The 17,375-nt window shown below is 38.8% G+C and overlaps 1 protein-coding gene and 2 non-coding genes across 3 annotated transcripts in view; 1 reads left to right on the top strand and 2 right to left on the bottom strand.

The window, feature by feature from the left end:
- Positions 1–17,137, bottom strand: part of zgc:85932 (uncharacterized protein LOC405875 homolog) — a 28,506-nt gene extending 11,369 nt beyond the window's left edge. The window contains exons 1-12 of the mRNA XM_042415019.1: positions 16,475–17,137; positions 11,865–11,934; positions 10,012–10,130; positions 9,208–9,341; positions 7,331–7,499; positions 7,065–7,136; positions 6,673–6,764; positions 6,291–6,365; positions 5,059–5,219; positions 2,650–2,795; positions 502–710; positions 294–339 (exon numbers count right to left, since the gene is read on the bottom strand). Of these exons, the coding sequence (XP_042270953.1) occupies positions 294–339; positions 502–710; positions 2,650–2,795; positions 5,059–5,219; positions 6,291–6,365; positions 6,673–6,764; positions 7,065–7,136; positions 7,331–7,499; positions 9,208–9,341; positions 10,012–10,130; positions 11,865–11,934; positions 16,475–16,723 (1,542 nt within the window). The 5' untranslated portion in view covers positions 16,724–17,137. The remainder of the gene's footprint in view (positions 1–293; positions 340–501; positions 711–2,649; positions 2,796–5,058; positions 5,220–6,290; positions 6,366–6,672; positions 6,765–7,064; positions 7,137–7,330; positions 7,500–9,207; positions 9,342–10,011; positions 10,131–11,864; positions 11,935–16,474) is intronic.
- Positions 1,037–1,109, top strand: trnak-uuu. The gene has a single exon. It is a non-coding gene; the product is annotated as a tRNA-Lys (tRNA).
- trnak-uuu lies at positions 2,387–2,459 on the bottom strand. The gene has a single exon. It is a non-coding gene; the product is annotated as a tRNA-Lys (tRNA).
- Positions 17,138–17,375: the final 238 nt, after the last annotated feature.

The raw sequence follows: 17,375 nt of genomic DNA, 5'->3' as shown, positions 1-17,375 counted from the left end.
TGGGAAGATTATATCAACAGAACATCAGCTAACATCTTTAAGTAAGCAAACATACAGACATCACACCAAAGATGTGCTAACAAGGGTTTTCAAATATGACTTCTGGACCGTCAGATTAAAAGTCTGATGCTCCACCAGCTGATGTATCTAAACTCTAATAAGACTCTCTCACATGTGCACTTCCCTCACTTTCATTTACTAAACTGATGGAAGTTATCGAGGTGCAGTTAACCTCACTAGATGAATAATTTGATCATTTAGTGAATCAATTACTGAGATTATGTGTCTCTTACCTCTGTTACTGAAGAGATGTCTTGTGCCTCTGGTTTGTTAGCTGGACTGGAAAAAATAAATAAATAAAAACACATTAGAATTATCACAAAATCATAAATCTTAATGTCAGACATCCAGAGAAACAATCCTTCTTCTCAGAGGTTCAGGTTTCCTTCCTAAAAATGCCGTGTGTTAAATTAAACATCAATAGATTTATCCAGGACTCACGTGGCGGCGTTGCCGTGCTCCGTCAGCACCCGGAGGAGAAATTCTCCCTGCTGATTGGGTTCGGCGGTGGACGGGATGATGACGTAACGACCCGGCGGAAGGGAGCCGCGAAGAACAACCTCCCGATGTGGGGAGTAATTTGGGCTGCAGAGGACCGGGCGGAGCACACGCAAGTCCTCGGGCGACAGGTGTGAATTCTTAGAATGGGCCTGAAGAGACAGCACACGCTTATAATCTTATAATGAGTTGTTAAATGCATTTGTTCATGTTCCAAAACTTCAACACCAGAGGTTAGATTTGTATTCCTGTTCTTGTTGTCGGCTTCAGGCAGCTTAAAACTTCTCCTTGACTTAAAAATCTGGCGTTTCTTATTCCCACTATACTGTTTCATTTTAACCCTCCTGTGTAGTTTTTAAAACATCAATATGCTTTAAAAGCACTGTGATACTAGGTTTAAGAGTACAAATGAGACCAGGTCTGAGAGTTTTAGAAGCTTGAGGAGAGTAAGACTAAACTGCTCTAACACTCCCACAGAGCCCGGATAGCTCAGTCGGTAGAGCATCAGACTTTTAATCTGAGGGTCCAGGGTTCAAGTCCCTGTTCGGGCGAGACAAGTTTTGAAACGCTTGATGTCGAAGGGAAAAATAACCTACAGTCAGAGCTTGAAGTTCAGTCACCAAATGAATCTAAAATGCATGTTTAAGTGCCACATGTACACTTCTTAATCATAGCATTTCTAGTATGGACCTGAGATAAAGATAGTTACTAAAGTTGAGAAGCAGCAAATCAAACAGAGGTTTTTCTCTTTGTGTTTAATTCAAAGTGTCGTTCCAAAGTTGCAGTTTGATTGACATCCATGTTGCATTATTTCCTTAAAGATCCCCTCCAGACATGTTTAAAGATTTATATAAAATACTGTCTGCACACATGTGCACTGTGCTAAAACTGATAAAGGTGAACCGTTATCACTGACAGAGCAGCTGTTTAATATCTGTTACCTGCTCAGACACATGAAACATTTCTACTGGCAGAATGCGTTTAGATTATTTATTAATTATTTGTGTCTGTATTTATTGATATTCTCATTGTGAATTCATTATTTAATAACCCAGAATATGATCAGCATGTCTTTTGAACGCTGGAAATTACTTATAAATGTTTGAGGGAAAATGTAAATTATGTAGCTCATATCAAACCCGACACTCAGCCTCACGTGTGACTGAATGGAAATGATGATAAATTATGTAAAATATTAATTTGTTTATAATGTGTTTCTTGCTGACAGACAGACTCTCCTGGACTTAAATGTAATTTTGTCCATAATAAAAGTTAACAGGGGAAATACAAGATCATGAAGAGAAAACTCTTTCTAATAAATGAATAAAGTAGTTTATGGTTCTTTTATTGATCAGATCAATAATTAACAGAGATTTTTAACTAGACGGTGAATCAGAAAACAAATAAAATATAAAACTTGGGAGTGATTCACTTGAGTTTAATCTGTAATCTGTCTGTCTCCACCCAGTGATGTTGTGATGCATCGGATCAGTCTGATCAGCCGCAGCGTTTAATCAGTAACTGATAATCATAAGAGGGCGAGTCAGCCGGGCAAAGACTTGTGTGGAGGCTGCTCTTGTGTCTCCTCACTCACAGCTCCTCAGAGATTCCTCCCCACTCCTCAGAGCAGGAATAAGATTTTTGAGACGGCCTTCAAGATGGTGGACCAGAATGACCTCCGGTTTAAGTGAGGAGTGAGGAAATATCAAATAATTGAATTAAAAGACACCTTGCGTGTTTAGTGCAGATTATAAACCATTTAGGTTAGAATCTAGATACAGCTGGTGACTAAACTCAGCTGCAGGGTGCATGCATCTTAAAAGTTCTCCGCCTGAACAGGGACTTGAACCCTGGACCCTCAGATTAAAAGTCTGATGCTCTACCGACTGAGCTATCCAGGCTCTGCTCACCTTGGCACACATGTAGACTTCTCTGACTCATCTCCACATCATCAGACGCTGCTTGGTTTAAGGTTATCATACTAGGTGAGTAGTTTGATAATTTAGTTAATTAATAACTGACATCAAGTGTCTCGCTGTGTGTGTGTGTGTGTGTGTGTGTGTGTGTGTGTGTGTGTGTGTGTGTGTGTACCGGGTATATATGCAGGGCCAGAGCCAGGTTAATGCCTCTGCGTCTCTGGTGTTTCTGCATCAGAGCCAAAATGAAAGAGCAGGTCTTCTGAGAGTTGTCCACATGTGACAAGACGAAGTGGAACTGAGGGTTTCGCCAGAACCAACCTGGAAACACACACACACACACACAAACACACGCGCACACACACACACACACACACTTTTATAGTCAGCACAAACACTTCAACTACTTTATTTACACATACTAATGTCAAACTTAGAGTATATAACATACATATAAGGGTTAATATGTTATGAAGACATGTAAGGTTTCAAAAAGCATGATGTCACCTTCTACACAGACTGAACAGATGTTTGGCAGCTGGTTGGTTTGAAAGCTTCCTCATGAGGACAAACAACTGCATCTTACAGATGTTGCAGGTACAAACTTACACTCAGTTACAGTCACATTAATTTGATTATATGATATTGATCATGGACTATGATCAAATCTGATTTTAGTCAGTTCCATCTTTGTCTTTAATGCTTTCTAGGCAGCTGACAACTGTTTCCATTAAAAAGCCTTTTATGTCACTATCAGGACTGCTAATAAAACTCTTGTTGGTAACATCTGCACCAAAAGCATCAACTTCAACATCAATAATTTTTCTGCTTAGATCTTTAATTATGTTCAGTTGTGTAGCAACCATGTAACACACAAATAAAAAAGCACAAACATTAAGAAAAAGGGCTCCAAATCCAAAAATGCTACAAATTGTAAAACACATACAAAAGTGAAAACACAAGCATTAAGAGAGATGCAACATGCATCAAAACATATATGAATGCAAAAGCACAAACAATAAAAATGCGCTTCAAATGCAAAAATGCTGCAAATTGTAAAACACATCCAAAAGTGAAAACTGCAACACCACAAACAAAATGTACAGAATTTGTTGGATGTAATTTGGATCACATTTCATTATTGTTTGTGCTTTTTCTTTTGTGCTTAGGAGCCACGGTTGCTGAGTGATCAGTGTAAACTGGATTGTTGCTCATTTTGGTGGACTTTGTGTTCTCATCCATGGTAACTGAATCAATGAGAACCTTTATCTGAGGAGATGCACCCTAAATTAAGCTTACATAAGACCACACCTACAGACAGACACCACTTTGGTTCTGTTATTAAAAACTGTATAAATAAACTTGTCTCAACTAATCCTAATGTTCAGTGAATCACTAACACTATACAAACACTTGTCATAGGCAGAGCTTCCCTGAAACAACAATTCTAGCTTTGAAACCCCCTCCACCCACACCCACACACACACACACACACACACACACACACACACCTTTGATGATTTCACATTAGGAAAGGTGTCCTGGAACTGATGAGCTACCATTCACACCTACTTCACTCTGATTGGCCAGAAGTGCAGAGGTGAGAAAGGAGCCGGGAGTTTAACTTTTATCTCTAACTCTGTTTTTCACATTCCTGACACAATTATTTCTGTCACACTATGAATGCCTTTGAAGAGAGACTGTTTGAAAATGTGGGTCATTATACCTGTATTTAAACAATATCATGCCTCCAACCCCTCCCCCACTTCAGTGATGTAATGTAACTGAGTACATTTATGCAAGTACTGTACTTAAGTACAATTTTGAGGTACTTTACTTGAGTATTTCCATGTGATGCTACTTTATACTTCCACTCCACTACATTTCAGAGGGAAATATTGTACTTTCTACTCCACTACATTTATTTAACAGCTTTAGTTACTTTTCAGATGAAGATTTGACACAATGTATAATATAACAAGCTTTTAAAATACAACACATTATTAAAGATGAAACCAGTGGTTTCCAACCTTTTTGGCTTTTGACGTCTTACATAAAGCAATACTTTAACTACATCAAGCTCATAATACTTTTGTACTTTTACTTAAGTAGAATTTTTCATGCAGGGATTTTAGCTAAACTGCTAATATAGACCTGTAGCCTAAGTTAAAAGTTTCCTGGTGATAATTCCATCAATACAGCAACACAGTCGTATTCGTAGTCTCTCTTTGTAACAGAATTACTGCTCTCACTCAAGGTGTTGTTTCACATAGACTCTGCTGTAATTTATTTTGTAAAGCTGCTGTTAATAAAAGTCAACACTTCCTGCAGATGTTTCACAGCTTTTGAAGGAAATCCTGACTGTTGTAGAAGGCTTTCAATGTGAAACAGATGTTGAATGTGCATTACAGTAAATCAACACTGCACATGGGAGCATATCAGAAAAAAAACAGGCTTCATACTCCAATATGATTCTTAAAAATTGCATTAAAGCCGCAGTTCGAGAGTTTAGCGAACAATCATCATGCACAGAACAACACACACACAAAAACATTTTCTCATCATGGATCGTCATGCGTCTTACCCCGTGAGGGCGGGCCTCCTGCTGAGATGCTGGGCACCCATGTCCCATGATGCATTATGCAGGACCACGGCTGCATGCTGTAGCCTGGTTCGTTGAGAGGTTCAGTCAGGTGACACACCTCCATCGTCTCAAAGTTCTGACGGAAGTCTGACACCGACATCCTGATGGAGACAGAAACACTCGTATGTTCACCAACAAGCCAGTTTCCTCAAATACTGTGTGTGGTGCAATCGTTCCAAACATGTTAGACGACAATTTTATTGTTCTCAATAATTAAACCTGTTAATGTTCCATTTTAAGACTAGTTTTTATTTTTGAGACTATTAACATTTTTAGTGGTATCAAGAAATGAAATGGAGATGTTAATACATGCTTTTATGTCATCATATTTGGACTACTGTAATTCTCTATTTACCTGTCTTAATAAATCTTCCATACACTGCTTACAAACTGTGCAAAACGCTGCTGCTAGGCTCTTAACCTATTTTAACCGCACTGCACTGGCTTCCAGTTCATTTTACAATTCATTTTAACAATTTATAACTTAAAGAACTCTACATGGCCAGGCTCTACAGTATATTAAGGACCTTCTGCACCCTTACACCATCAGCTGAGCTCTTAGATCCTCCACCCAGGGCTTTCTAAGTGTCCCTTGTACACATTTTAAGACTCAGGGAGATTGTGCATTCCAGTCGGCAGCCCCTAAACTCTGGAATAGTCTCCCAATAAGCTTAAGGTCCTTGGTTACTGTGGACTCTTTTAAAAAGCAGCTAAAAACTCATCTGTTCAGACAGGCATTTGGGTTGTATGTGGTATTTTATATTTTAATTTGTCTATTTTTTCCACTCTCCTTGCATTTTATTTTCTTTGACTGCGAAGCACTTTGTGACTGGTGTCTGTGAAAGGTGCTATATAACTAAACTTGCTAGTTAGTTAACATTACTGAGAAAAAAAAAGTGTGGTTTTGTGTCTCTGACCATCACAATACCTGCTTCCTTATTTATTATTTTCTTTCTTTGACAAATGTGAAAGCAAACAGCATGTGTGCAGAAGAAAAAGTCATGTCAGCGATAAACTGACTTCTTTGTCTTGTGGTCTCTTTTGTGGTTGAGACTTACATGTCTGAATGGTTTGTTTCATGTGTACTGAAGGCGGACAGTGAGAGTCAGAGTCAGCAGCGATGTGTGTGTGACAGAGAGACGTTCAGACACACAATAATGTCACAAACTCACCAGAACTCCCCGTCCTCCTGTCTGACTCTCTCCAGTCTCCGCTGCTCCGCAATGCTCACCGTGTTCCACTCTGGACTACAAGAGAGACACAAAAAAAATCCTTTTATCACCCAAATACTACAACAATCTTACAAATATGGTGCCTCTCTACATTTAAAAAAGTCCCATTTGTTTTCATTTGGTGGACCAGCCCCTGTTATGTTGTTCTGTTATATTATATTCTGATTTACTTTTCTTAAAATATACATGTTCATTGTGTTCAATATCATGTGATTTGGCTTTATGGCTTCAAACTGGATAAAATGTCCATTTATGACGGAGCGTCTGGCGGACAAACAACGTTGATGCATGCATGCACATTCACGAGAACTCTCTCTCGTACCCTTTAAAGTCACTCCACGGACCCTCCCACTCTGTGTTGCCCCATGGGTTGAGGATTCGCACCAAATCCACGGGGCCATGTGTCGTCTTCACCTGGGAGAGGAGGGGGAAAGAAGGACAGACAGAAAGAACGTGAGAGCAGTGAGAAGAACAATTCACGATGAATCAGCACTTTTACTGTAAAGTCTAGAAATAACACATTCTAACTTTAAACCAAAACCCATCTTTGGTTCGTATTTGTGGACTTGGTTGGAGCATCTTACTGCTCTCTAAGTTGCACAGACCCATCTGCTGTTGATATGTATGCTTATAATTAAAATTCAGAGGGACAAGCTAAACTACAAGCTATGAGTCAAAACAGACACTTATTAACATTTTTTTAGGGACAGTTACCTTCTCTATCGCAGTCAGAGAGTAAGCATGTCTGAACATGATCCCCAGTTCATTCCTCTGCTCCAGTGGACCCTGCAGAGACAACAAAATCCACCCACAGTTATGATGGGTGGGGGAAATGTCAAAATTACATGACTCATCATGAATAAGAAAACCTTCTATGGGAGAATGTACCGCATCAGTGTTGCCCAACAGCTCCAGGGATTTAAACCAGATCTTACAAGTCAATTTCTCTACCTCTCACGCCACAGCTAACCTCAACATACCTGGCAGTTGGCGCAGTTGATAAGCGCTCCTTTATCCAGCAGGTATTTGAGGAGGGTTGGAAGATCTCGCAGCAAGGCGATCTTCATAACCTCAGCTACCCCACCTGTCATATCAACCATGGCCTCGTGAGGGAAGCCCATGTCCAGAGCTCTGTAGCCACCTTTCAGTCTGGGACGGATGATATGGGAAGGACAAAAACATCAGACAGTTTCCACGTGGTTTATGATGAGTAAATAGATGAGCAGATTTTCAGATATTAGGGAGCCACGAGTTATTAACTCTGTCTTTCTAGATAGAGCTGAGGATGCACTTTCCTGTAGGTGTTAATTTTGACTGAGGATGATTTCTTTACTTGAAACTTCAGGGTGTGAAATCAACATTATACATATGTGAGACAGACTCAACACTGCACTGTTTGCTCTGAAACCAAAATTGCCATCGAGCAGACCTGCTGAGCATTGCAATTTAGGTGACATTATTCACAAGCACAAGGCTATTTTTTTGCTGCCTCTGGAATATTTTGAAAAAATAACTGCTGACTTTTTAAAGTGTGAAACCAGAGAATCCAGAGAGAAATACTGACAGACATCCGCCATAAAATCTGCAGTCAGACAGCAGACAGTAAAGCAGCTGTTTGACAGAAGTGATGGAGATCATTGATCTACAGAGAGATCAGTCAAAAAGATAAAAGTTTTACATTCAGCTAGACGGGCACATCTGCATTCAAAAAATATTATGGGGGGATTTTATTCCTTTATTAGATGGCTGACAGTGTACAGGACATAAAACAAGGGGAGAGACAGATGGGGAATGGCATGAAATTAAGGTCCAAGGACGTTATCATTATTATATTTTTAAGATTTTTCAGCTGTTTTTAATGCAAAACTTCTGTGAAAACATTTCAAAACATGTATGTGTACTTCCATGTTTATTTATGGTTGTTGTGGTTACAGATAATTTCATTCAGTGTTAACTAGAAATGGATAAAGAAATGTATTTAACAATAATAATGCAACTAAATCTGAGTTTTTTTTTATATTGAACATAACTTATGAAACATCTGTAACAGGCAAAAGAGGACCAATGGTCTGCTGTAGAGGCTTCAATTTTTAGTACACACTGTAATTGTAATTTCATTTCTTTGTCTACCTGAGACACCCCATCTTCCCTTTTGTGTTTTTAATTATGATGTCTAGACCTCTTCAAATTTACACACTGGACCTGCAGGATGCTTCCGGTGCGAACCACACCTTAGGGGGGTCGGCTCCGATACCCACAGCAGACCAGAAGGTATGAAAACACATCTTTGGGTGGGGGGGGGGGTGTTCCTCAGGTATAAATGTTTAGCTCTCCCCATGCTCGGGGTCTTTCTTCGTTAACCACTCGCATGTTGAACGACCTTTTCTTTGCAAAGAAAATAAAACCTTGTCGGCCGGCAGAAGTCTATATTTCGTTCTTCACCAGCAGCAGCAGAGAATTTCCACTACAATCTGTGAGAAGTGTTGAGCGAAACAACATCCTGATGAATTTGTTGTTCTTAGAGAAGTGATAAGATACAACATTTCTTCTCAAGGCGTTGCTAGAAACGCCTCATAGGGTAACTAAAATTCAAAAGGGATTATCACTGTGTGATAACAAATGAACTCTGCCCATTAGATTTTTAAACTTCTTATGTGTAAGTGGATATTTTGGCCAGATAGTGGTGCAAGACAATGTGTCAGGGTGGGTCACAATAATCATTACAAGCCATCTTCTGCCCTTTTGCGATTACTTTAATGATAACAATGATGTTATCAAAGTGGCCGTGTTGCAATTCAAGGAATGTTTTTTGTAGTTGCTTCCAAATCCGCACACACACACATACACAGAGACTCACTTGGCATAGGCCTTCTCCAGCAAAGAGCTCCAAAACTCGTGTTTGTTTGGGGCGCTGAGGTAGATCAGATTGTTGTTCAGAGTCGGCAACAAGTCGTCAATCTTCACCTCCTCCCATTGACCGTACTGCCAGAACTATGACGAGAGAAAAAAGGGAAAGATGTTTTTATTTTGTCATAATGCCAGTGGCCTGCTTTGACCAGCAACAAAGGCTACAAAAAGTTGTCTTATATCCTTATATGTTTCATGAATTATACAAAATCTGCCATCATGCAGAAATTATTATTATCTAGGTGAAAGCTACAGTTTCATATTCAGCATCAATAATCATCAATTGTGTCAACATTGTGCCTCTAGAGACATGCAGTTGATTCTTTTGCATTATCAAAATGAAGGATAGGTTTACAGTTTATAAGTCTTTCTTGAAACAACAGTCAGGTGCCCATATATATACATAGAAACAGGTTTTGCTTGCTTTAAGTGTTCCTCCTGTTCATACTCGCCATTAAAGGATCTCCTCCTAACGTGCTTTCATTGTAAATGAGGGGAAACAAAATCAACGGTCCTCGTTTTGTGCAACATGTTTATCTGAAGCTTATATGAGGCTTCAGTAGTCTGAGTTAGTTAAACCAAGTGTTTATCTTCCAAAGTAACAGTCTTTTTAGTACAACATTCCCTCTTTTTGTTACCCTGTTGAGCTGCAGGATAATAACAAAGAGAACTGAGAACATATTATTTAAACCTTGAAAAAGCTGACATTTGCATGTTTGTGCTGCAGCATGTTAGGCAGCATTTAGGTATTTACCCTGAAGGTGAAGCAGGCGTTGTATCCATCCTGGAAGTTCTGTCCTAGAGGCACAACCTTTTTGAGCAGAGACGGATGCACTGCGAGAGACGCGATAGCGGAAAGTAACCAGCAGTCATCTAAAGAAAAAAAGGGGTTTGAGAAGCAGGTCAGGGTCAACAGGAAGGTAAACATGCTGCATTCAGAAGCTGCATCCTTTTAAATCTGCATTTCAATTTCAAATACTGTTTTCATTTTAAAGCTGCATTCTTTTTCCCCATTTTGACACAGCTGGGACATCTTCTTTATCCCTCAGTAACCCATAGTCTATTGTGCAGTGGTAAGATGACTCATGGTGGATGCAGACTACCTTTGTCAACTTGTAAAGTCAGGAATATCACTCGATTGTATTGGATTGTAACGATGGAAGTCTGATATTACCTCCACAGTTTGTTCCTGTTAGCAGCATAGACATGTTGTTGATCACAGGGTGCTGCTGATAAATGGAAGTGATATGGATATTTTTCCCACTAAACTGGTACGTTTGTCAGCTGTTATTGTGTTGAGATGAAACTTGACACTCACGTAATCAAGTCATGCATACAGTAATGTATCCCAGGTTTAATACTTTTATTTTCACTTTGGCAGCTGTTTGAATGCAACTTCCAGGTGAAGAATTTGGAAAATTTTACAAGATAAGAACCAATTGAATGCACCTTTGGTTTAGTTATCTGTGATTTGACTGGACCATAGTATCTGTAGAAGAGGAGCAGGTTCAGTCTGATCTTCAGATTCTCAGAAGGGCCCACGTTTTAGGACACATCGCAAAAGGATCAGGCTGCTTACTTTGGACACAACTAATGTTTGAAAGTTATTCCTCCTGATTGAGTTGTTCTAAAGTGGGACAATGAATGGATTAAGACAGCTGACACAGTGTGCTGGGGGCAATCGTGGTACTGAAACTAAAAGAAAAACCCTTCATTGCAACCCGTAACCCAAACCCTAATAACCCTAACCCTAATAACCCTAACAACCCTAACAACCCTAATAACCCTAACCCTAATAACCCTAACCCTAATAACTCTAACCCCTAACCCTAACAACCCTAACCCTAATAACCCTAACCCTAACAACCCTAACAACCCTAACCCTAATAACCCTAACCCTAATTTCCCCGAACAGTCAAATGTTTATGTCCTACAGATAAATGATATAAAAATAGTCACAGGGGTATGACAAAATTACATGAAACCTTTGCTAAAAGGGACTTTTTATGTAAATAAATCTCCAGTGCAAAGAATGAAGGTGAGTCATCTTTGGTTGAACACCAGATACCAGAATACCAAAATACCAGCATCTTTAATCAGCTGCTGGTGCATCACGTTTTATTTTTGTTTTCATGCACCCACATTTCCTTCACAGATAATTTATCCTCTATGGACCTGGTTATGTTGCTCTGAAAAATCACATAAAGTGTTGATTTATGTGTTATGTAATTTTGTCTAACTCCTGCAAACTTAAAAAGTAGACTGAAGCAACAAAAAGCTTATGAAATGTAATAGGAACCTTGACTGTTTCCTTAAAGCAGAAGACTACACAGGTCAGTACAGATGAGTCCAAGTGGAAGCTCTGATCAGAAATGTAGTGGAAGGTGAACTCACCTGACCTCACTTTTGTGTAGTGACTCTATTTCTATAAAAGTTTATCCACCTTTTAAGCGTATCTATCTGACAAAAAAATACCAGTGTAGTTACAAAGTACTTTAAAGTTAAACATGTTATGTTTTTTGTTCATTTGTCTTGTTCCTAATGATTTCTGCACTTATCATGTCTGAAAAAACTGATTGTATAACACTACAGTACTTGTGTACTTACTGAGTTTCCCCTGGCAGATGTCCAGGCGCGTTGCTCCATCTACTATAAACTGAGGCGACGCACAGAGCTCCTAAACACAGCAGGGAGTTTGATGGTTGATTGGTTAGAATAGAGGAGAAGGAGATGAGAAGATGAGAAGAGGAGATGGGTGGGGAGGGAAAAAGTCAGATGAGGATAAATACAATAAGATTAGCATGTTTCAACAGCACCATTCCTGGGAGCTAAATATTAAAGATCAGTTTTAAAGCAATGAGGCATAAACTACTCAAAAAATCTGCTCCTTTGAAGGAATACTTTCTTACCCAAAGTGCTAGCTGGGCGCAGTCTTACTCTTTTAGTTACACAGAGAAAACTTACATGCTTTTATATCCTCTCACTTCAATCATTGTTACACCTTGTTCGCTTATCTGAACGATCACGCTATTGTTAAAAATTCAATAGACAGATTACTAACCGGAACAAAGTGCTTCATTTAAAGCACCATTAATCACTTACAAGGCTTTGCATGGCCTGACACCGGAGTATATAACTTCCAAGCCCTTTCTGTCCTCAATTCTGCTAGTTTGGATCTCCTAACTTTTACATTACATTACATTTAGCAGACGCTTTTATCCGAAGCGATGTACATATGAGACTGATACAACACAAGCAAGGATCTAGTCAGGACTAACTGAGTCCAGGTTAAACACAAAGTTTTTGCTCTACTGGCTCCTCAACAGCCTTCCACTGAGGTCATGTCTGCTGTTAAAGTTCATCTTGAAACCCACTTTTACAGAACGGTGTGTCTTACTTTCTGTCTTTTAAATTACTATTATTTTCTAGCGCATTCACCTGTTTGTAATGCAGCGAATGTTCTGTGATTGTTTTGAATTTCCTAACTGTGGAAAGCATTTTGTGTTTTTTTGCTCAAGAGGTGTTCTATAAATAAATTATTATGATTATTATTAGGATTGAGATGAGTTTTATCTCTGTGCAGTGTTGCTAGATGTGTAATAAATATCATTTTTGTAGATGTACGATCAATAATTCTAAAAACTACTAAATATATAATAATCCCATTGTATAAATAGGATGGACATAATACTTGAATCAACTTTAAATACAACAGAAAAGCACGATTAACTACAAAATGACCAAAAAGTTGCATTAACACCTCTGTAAAACAGCTTCAACCAAACCTGAACATCATAACCTCCATGTATTTATTAAAGGGTTGTTTAGTTTTAGCTACATGGACCAACAGTAATACTCCCTTTGCAGTAAACTTTTAGACATGAACTACTCTGTTATCAGTGAGCTTTGATGATGAATTTCTTGGACAAGTTGGCCTTCAGCACATTTTTATTTAACCAGTGAGGACCTGCGTACGTGCAGCTCAGGGCTGTAAGGAACATACTCACTGTTTACATCCTGTCTTAAAACATGTTTAATAAACTGACCTGTTCTTTGTTTTCATTGTCTGTTTATTCACTTGGAAACTCATCATAAATGTGCTTCATAAAAATGTTAAGTAGAGAATCAGAGAACAGGTGTGAAAGGACAGACTACATATATTGTAATTATAGTAATTTTATTGCACAAAAGATAGTAGATATATAATAAATCAGTTCAGGTACTTTGATGGTTGATTGGTCAGAAACATACTGACTTAAGTTAAAAATGTTGTTTAGATTGTGAGATTAAAACATGTTAAGATAATAACTACAGATGATAACCATCTGCAACCAGCAACCAATAAAACTATAAAGTTTATTCAGTCACACTTTCATTTGGGATTTTAGTTTGTCGAGGCAACATAACCCAGAACTGACAAAGATAAATGAGATAATATTTCACTGTGAACTGTGCAGAGGGAGTGAATGGGGTCAGTGTGTGTGTAAAGAGTATCTATTCTGTTTGTATATGTGTCAGTGATGCATCACAGTACCAGTTTAACAGGATCAGAAGAGGAGCAGGAACACGAGGATTCACAATCTTCTGAGACAATTATAGATCACGTTACCTAGAAGGGGCAGTGGTTGACTGAATGCTGATCCTAAGGATGGCTTGAAAGTGAACTTTGTGTCTTAGTGTTGTGGTTAAAAACATGTTGTGGTTTTAGATAACAAATCTGAAGTTACTTCTGTTTGGGGACCTTGAGATATGTTTATGTTGTTTTGTTTGAAAAGTACTGAGCCCCGAAAGTCTCGAAAGGTGATATTTTTTTATCTTGTATGCACATGAGAATTATCTTGTATGATTTTAATTATAATTATATAATAATCTTATATAATTAATGTAATATACATACGTTTAATCATCTTGTGGGAACAAGTTTTGTGTGCACAAGATAACTTTTTTGTGTGTAAAAGACAAGTTTCCTGTGTGTGTCACGCATTTTCCTTACTTGACGTCACATCGTGATGTCGATGCTGAAACAATATATCATGCAGCATTAACCTGAAGGCAAAGTTTAACTCACATATTGGACAATGTTTGATTTCAATTATCAAATGTCTAATTTTGTGTAATAAAATCTGCGTGGGCTCTTGGTTTTACCGTTCAGGAAAAACTGAGAATTATTTCCGGAAATGATCGTGAGCAGCTGGTTAACATGGAGACACACTTTGTTTGCTCAGACTACATTCTCTATGTAACATCGACCCGGCAGCAGTTGTTAAACCAGTGTTGTTGCTGCTGCTGTTGTTGTTTGTGGCGCTTTCAGTTGTCCTGCTGTCTAAACAAGGAGAAAACACCCTAAAGGTGATGGCTGTCCAAGTTTTTACATGAATACAGAAGGTAAAATTCCTCTTGCAACCCAAAGGACTGACGCCGTCGGCTGACTTATGAAACCAAACTGATTTTCATAATATATAAAGATGTTTGGCTTTGGTTTAATAGCAGAAGAGAAGACGCTGACTGTGTTGTACGTGATAAACTTCTGCTTCGGTTGCAATCTTTATCAAAAAATCCAGACTGCTGTAAAGATAATGCAACTTCACCTTATCACTTAAGTATGACACTTTTTGTTTTTGTTATCAGGTCTGACACTGCAGAGGAGCAAACCTGTTATGTTTATGTGCATTTGCACTTAATTTAAGGCTCATGAATGCCAACGTGCAGCTCAGTCTGCAATAAATGCATCTTTTGTGAGGCTTGTAAGGTTCCAGATGTGTGGAGACTGTGTGCCAGAGAGGTTTTGATTTTGATCTGTAGCTCGTTTTCAGGAAAACTATTAAACTGCATTATACTGTTCTGTAAAGTGTCCTTGTTATTTTGTCCAGCTCCAGTAGAAAACATTAGTGGGCTAATAGCAACGAGGCAAGAATTAAAAAATAAAAACTGCATATTACCTTCTACATTGCAACACATGTGTTGTTGTTGGGTTGGATAGTCTCATGTAGAGATGCCTTGATTTGATAGGCCACATATTTACTCTATCTAAATACACCATGAGCTCTGATCTTATCTTGACCTTGACCTGCCCTGCCTTAATGTGTCAGAAGAGAAGAGAAGAGAGTTTTTTTTTTACCTTGTTTTTTGAATCACTGAAGGACTGACTACAGTGTTCCTGTTGTACTGCTGTAAGGATTTAATGGTGAGACTAATGTTTATAAGAAGTGATACTTATGAGGACAACCTCGTGGTTTAAGGCGGCGCCCATAATTTGTAATGACCTTCTTTCGTTTTCAGCCATAAACCTTTAATATGTGTCATTCCCATCGTTCTCTCCCCTCATCTATCAGCTCTGTACTGTCAACTATATAATAAAAGGCATAAAATGATCCAACAATCCTTCTCTTTTTTTTTTAACAATCTTCCCTCCTATTCCTGCACTTTTAAGTATGACTTTACATTGTTTATAGTATTTTGCAGTTCTTATAATCAGGCTTCCACTTGCTGATGACTATCGGAAACAACAATTTAGTGCATTTACAGAACAACTTCCTTCATTTATGCTTCTCATTTTCACTTTCTGTTAAAGTTAAGCCACTTCATTGACCTCTCATAACGTTTTATCATAGTGAAAGTAGACTCTATTCTTCTATATAGGCTTTCTAAATCTACATAATGAAGACTTACATTGAGCTACATGTTGTGTTTGTTTTGATTCTGGGCCTGCACAGTTCAACATCCCACTAACACATTTAGGTCAGTAGTCCTCGTTCTCTTTTCTACAGGGAGGCAGAACTGTGAAGTCGTAAAGTACTGTAATTAAGAGCAATTCTTTAAATACTTTGAGTTTTTCCATTTCGTGCAACTTTACTTCTGTGTACTCCTGTATTTCACCTTGATATTATACTTTTTAGTCCACTACATCCGCATCTGACCGGTTACTGAGCAGATAAAGATTAACCAGCAAGACATGTCATAAACTCATAAATTATGATGCACTGTCATAAAGGAAACAGTATAAAGTTAATTAACTCTGGCTGTACCAGGAACTACATTCAAATGCTGTTTACACATTAATGTACCAGCACATGCTTCAGTTAATACATGCAAATATTAGGGTTAGATACTGACACAGTGCATGTTACAGCACAAATACTTCCTTCCTTGTGATTAAATAAAAAACTTGTGACCGCGGGGTGACTTTGAAACCACCTTGCAGAGGAGGTCTTCTTTACCTTTGGTCGTTTCCACTTGACCCCGGGCTGCATCTCCAGCTCTCCCAGTGGGAAGTGATAGTCCACGAACAGTCCGTCCCGGCCGAAGGTGTTCGCTTGGCCGCCCTCAGAGGGCATGTTCCCGGATAACACATCCGCCAGCCAGAGGCGAGACTGAGAGCCCAGCAGCTCGTCCGGAGAGACCGAGTCCACATCATCGTCCGGTGGAGGGAGGGAGCCCTCAGACGACAAACTCAACGACTTTTTCATGTCAAAAACTAATATCTTATCTGCTGAACCGTCAGTAGTGCAGAGCTTCCGATTTACGTGTGCACCTTTCACTTCGTGCAGGTGATAAACACAAACAGGCCACACCTTCCCGCAGAGGTGCACAGATGCTCACCTGGGCGGAACGTGTGCTGCTCTGGATTCACGCCGGCAGGGGTTTCCAGTCCCGCCCAGTCAGGCACTCCCACATGTTTCTGATCAGTATGCACTGACTCCTCAGATATACTTAAAAATAATGGTTCGCCATTAAACAAAATCATCCTAAATTAGAGGTTTCATTATCTTTTCACAGTAGCGCTTTACATTCCAGCTCGGCAATAACAAGGTAATAGTGTAATATAATATACTATAAGGTAATATCATGGTAATTACTAAAATAATAACCAGGAAATAGATCGGTTTTGACAATCGGTAAATCCAATGTTGGGAAGCTTCTCTGGAAGCGTAAAGTTGCAAATTACGTCACACTGAGAGATGAACTACAGCAAAGCTAAGAGAAATATAGTTTAGTTCACTAAAGTTACTTGGGAAAAGTAGTTCAAACTACTTCATAAAACATGTAATTACATCTGCAATGAAATACAAGATTATAAAATATAGGCTAATACCTAATGAAGAGAAATGATTGCAAAAG

The sequence above is a fragment of the Thunnus maccoyii genome, chromosome 6 (genome assembly GCF_910596095.1).
Source record: "Thunnus maccoyii chromosome 6, fThuMac1.1, whole genome shotgun sequence".
NCBI lineage: Eukaryota > Metazoa > Chordata > Actinopteri > Scombriformes > Scombridae > Thunnus > Thunnus maccoyii.
The sequence above is the reverse complement of the archived record's forward strand: the minus strand, read 5'-3'. Positions and strand labels throughout refer to the sequence as shown.